We start from the raw sequence: 3923 nt of genomic DNA, 5'->3' as shown, positions 1-3923 counted from the left end.
AAGAGCAAATATTTAAATTTCATAATATATATGAACTAATCTCTGCAACTGTTAACTGGGTTGGCTATAAACAACCTATTATAGTAAGAATACGAAAATTACAAATTGCTTCCAATTAACACTTAAAAATATCAGAGAGCATGTTTATACGATCTTTTATTTTATTCAATATTTTAAAATAAATTTTTAATAGATCTAAGATACTTGCTTTCAGGAATTTAACAAAGGCAGTAATCCAGGATATGTTTAAGTGTGTTTTTAATGTTGCTATTGAAAATAGTAAATGATTAAAGCAAAAATTTCCAATAATAACCCCAAACTATACTCACTGCAATGGAGTCAAACAGGGTAGAGCTGCCCGTGTGGATTTCTAAGACTAAACTCTTTACTGGATTAACAAGGCTCATCTTTTTTCCTGAAGAGCGGCTGATACTGGTAAATTGTGGTACAGTCAAATGAAGAACTCAGATTAATGACACTGTAAAATAGCACTGTGTCATCAGCTACTGCCAGGAAGTCCAGTGCTTCTCGAAGTGGGTGACACTGGCCCCTGGAAGACACTGGGATGACATGGGGGTGGGGAGGGTGTGTACAAAAGCAGACACCTACACTTTATCTTGGATTAAAACTTTTTAATTGCCAGGGAAATAAATATTTTTCTAAAAGGGGCAGTAGGTCGACTACGTTTGGGAACCTATGATCTAGCGGATTCCGACTCAACAACCGCTCAGGACAGAGGACTTTCTGAGGCAGTAGATGTTCCGGGAGCAGGCTGCCCGACCTTTCTCCTGGAGAGTGGCTGTGGGTTCAAACCGCTGACCTCTTGGTTAATGGCCCAAAGTTTATCCCACAGCACCCCCAGGGTTGCTACACTGTGCCGGGTTGTTGTTGGGCACCGCTGCGGCTGCTCTGGCTCAGTGACCCCACGTGCAACAGATCTAAACTGCTTGGTCTTGTGCCGTCCTCCCAATTGTTAGGGGACATGTTAATCAGTGGAAGGCCAGTTAGTATTAAGTAGGCTAAAAACCAAGATGAACTTTTTATATATAGTTATATCTGGATGGTATGATTATAGTTGTTATGGTAATTATAGATTATTGTGTTTTTCTGTTTTCTGAAATGTCTACAATAATTGTATACTATTTTTGTAATCAGAAATTAATTAAAGATAATTTTTAGGTATTTGGACAAAAACAACTAACCACAGTGCCATGAGGACTAGTATCAAAAAGAAAAAAATTGAAATCTAATAAAAAAAACATGTGAATACGAGAAAATGTTTTAATAAGATGTGAAGAACAAAGCAAGGGAACTCTGGTGGTACAGAGGTTAAAATGCTTGGCTGTTAAACAAACAGGTCAGAGGTTCAAGCCCACCAGCTGCTCCAGGGGATAAAGTTTTGGCAGTTGGCTTCTCTGAAGATTCACAGCTTTGGAAACCTTACGGGGCAATTCTATTCTGTCAACAGGGGAACAGCAAGTTGAAATGAACTAAATGACAAAGGGGTTTGGAAAGATTAAAGCAACAAAATCAAGCGCTTTTTCATATTCAGTTTCTGAACAGTAGGCTTAGAAGGTCCAGGCCGACACAAAGAGTAAACCTGGTAAACTAGTTGCGACAGAGCTGACTGTGACTCTGGGTTGCCCCACATGTGCCAGAGCAGACCTGTGCTCTATGAGGTTTTCGATGGCTGATGCATTGTTTGGAAATAGATTGCCAAGCCTATCTTTTGAGGTGCCCTAGGTTAGACTCGAACCTCCAACCTTTTACAAAGACAGTATTCATGAAAGCTGTTATGGCTGTTCTTACCTCTGTCTGAACTCGGAGCTGGTTTGAAAGACCCTCTTTGTCCTGCAATAACCTCCTTTCAGAGTTCTTGAGCTTTTCCAAAACACTCTTTACTTCAGACAGCTCTTTCCTAGGTTCCACGACTCCCTCCGACAGACTGAGGAAGTCTCCTTTGTGATGTCCCCCAGACTTAACCTTGGCATTTTTGTTAGGGATATCATGGGTTATAGCAGCTTTGGGGACAAATATTCTTACAGCTTCAACTTCCACTGCTTTTTCAGTAAGAATCTTCCCCAGCTGAAGAACTCCTGGGCTCGCGGAGGCAACGGTTTTCTTCCGAGGGCTCTGCCGGATGTGATGCTTTGTGAGTTGGGCTCCCGAGGTGACCTCAACAGACTTAGGGGGTTCCTCAGTTTCCATTCCATCTCCTGCTCCTCGGATTGGGGTCAAAGGAAGAGGGGCTAACAATGGGGGGAAAAGTATGAATTATTTACTGGGAAGAAATGCCACTGTTTCAATGATTTTGTTTGAAACTTGCCTTTTTCATACTTGCTAATTTTACTTTCCCAATAAGTTTGAGGAGTGCATGAAGGAAAAGCACTGTGCCCTAACCAGGTGGAGGGAACATGGTGCTACACAAGACATGAACCTCGGGATAAGCAGATACAGTTTTAGATCCTATTTATACTTTCCCCAAGGTTGTACCAAATCCTACAGTTCTTTGAGCTTCAGTTTCAAACTCTATACACTGAATTTACTATCTACCTCCTAGGGCTACTTTTGAGTACTAAATGAGGTAACCCTAGGAGTCATAAATAACCAACACTCATAAAAGATAATATGGCAGAGCTTCCAGTTCTTACGTATAACTCAGTCACTTAAAACAACCCTGTGAGGTAGACATGATTTGTTCTATTTATAGATAGGAGCCCAAGGTGGTGCAATAGCTAGTGCTTTGTTGCTGAACCCACTAGCTGATCCTCTAGAGCAGCAGTTCTCAACCTGTGGGTTGAGACCCCTTTGGGGGTCGAACGACCCTTTCACAGGGGTCACCTGATTTATAACAGTAGCAAAGTTACAGTTAGGAAGTAGCAACAAAAATAATTTTATGGTGGGGGGTCACCACAACATGAGGAACTGTGTTTAAGGGTCATGGCATTAGGAAGGTTGAGCACCACTGCTCTAGAGAAAAGACCTGTTGATCTGGGAGCTACTATAGGCCGGAAATTGTGTCAGGTTGTAAGGATTTCTAAGCTCCAGAAACTAATCTGGTTTAAGAGACAGGACATATGTAAAAATACAAATTATATTACCAGGCAATATGTGATAAGCATGCACAAAAATATTTCTTTAGAAAATGTGTTTCTATAGACATTTTAATTAAACTCAAAGAGTGTGGGGGTTTTTTTGTACCATATTCTCAAACCAAAAACCAAACTCACTGCTACTGAGTTGAACTTGTGGTTAGCAGCTCAAAGAGTAACCACTAGGCCACCAGGGCTCCTTAGGAACTTCTAGATGTACTGAAATTCCACGTGAATGATTTCAGTAATGTTTTGGTGTAAGAGTTAAGAACATGAATTCAAATTGGTAAAGCAATATTATATTATTATATAATCTGACACAAGGTGCCTTGGTGCCGTAGTACTTAAAGTAACTGCTCAGGTGCTAATCCAAAGATTGGTGGTTTGAACACACTATTTACTTTGTGGGGGAAGGATGAGGCATTGTTTTTGTAAAGAATTACAGTCTCAGAAAGTCTAAGTGGCAATTCTACTCAATCCTATAGGGTCTTTATGAGACGGAACCAAATCTATGGCTGTAGGCTTGGCATGGTTTGATTTCATTAAAAGTTAAGCTACTTGTCCACTGAGGAGGTGGGCAAAGGACCTGAACAGAAGTTTCACAAGAGCAGAAATCCGAATGGCCAATAAACATGAGAAAATGTTCCTGATCATTAGCCATAAGAGAAATGAAAATTAAAACAACAATGATATATCACCTAACACCCTCAAAGATAGCCCAAAAATCAGAAAGCAACAAGTGTTGGAGGGGCTGTGGTGAGATAGGAACTCTCATCCACTGCTGGTGGATGTGTAGGTATGTATAGCCACTATGGACATCGATTTGGCAAT

General features: G+C 40.7%; 1 protein-coding gene across 1 annotated transcript in view; it reads right to left on the bottom strand.

The window, feature by feature from the left end:
• The window catches only part of BLZF1 (basic leucine zipper nuclear factor 1), a 24080-nt gene that overhangs the window by 8575 nt on the left and 11582 nt on the right, over nt 1–3923 (bottom strand). The window contains exon 3 of the mRNA XM_045297958.1: nt 1757–2249. Coding sequence (XP_045153893.1) covers nt 1757–2249 — 493 coding nt within the window. The remainder of the gene's footprint in view (nt 1–1756; nt 2250–3923) is intronic.

Source organism: Echinops telfairi, unplaced genomic scaffold, assembly GCF_000313985.2.
Source record: "Echinops telfairi isolate 266 unplaced genomic scaffold, ASM31398v2 ScPeMD7_7424;HRSCAF=8462, whole genome shotgun sequence".
In the NCBI taxonomy this organism is placed as follows: domain Eukaryota; kingdom Metazoa; phylum Chordata; class Mammalia; order Afrosoricida; family Tenrecidae; genus Echinops; species Echinops telfairi.
The sequence above is the reverse complement of the archived record's forward strand: the minus strand, read 5'-3'. Positions and strand labels throughout refer to the sequence as shown.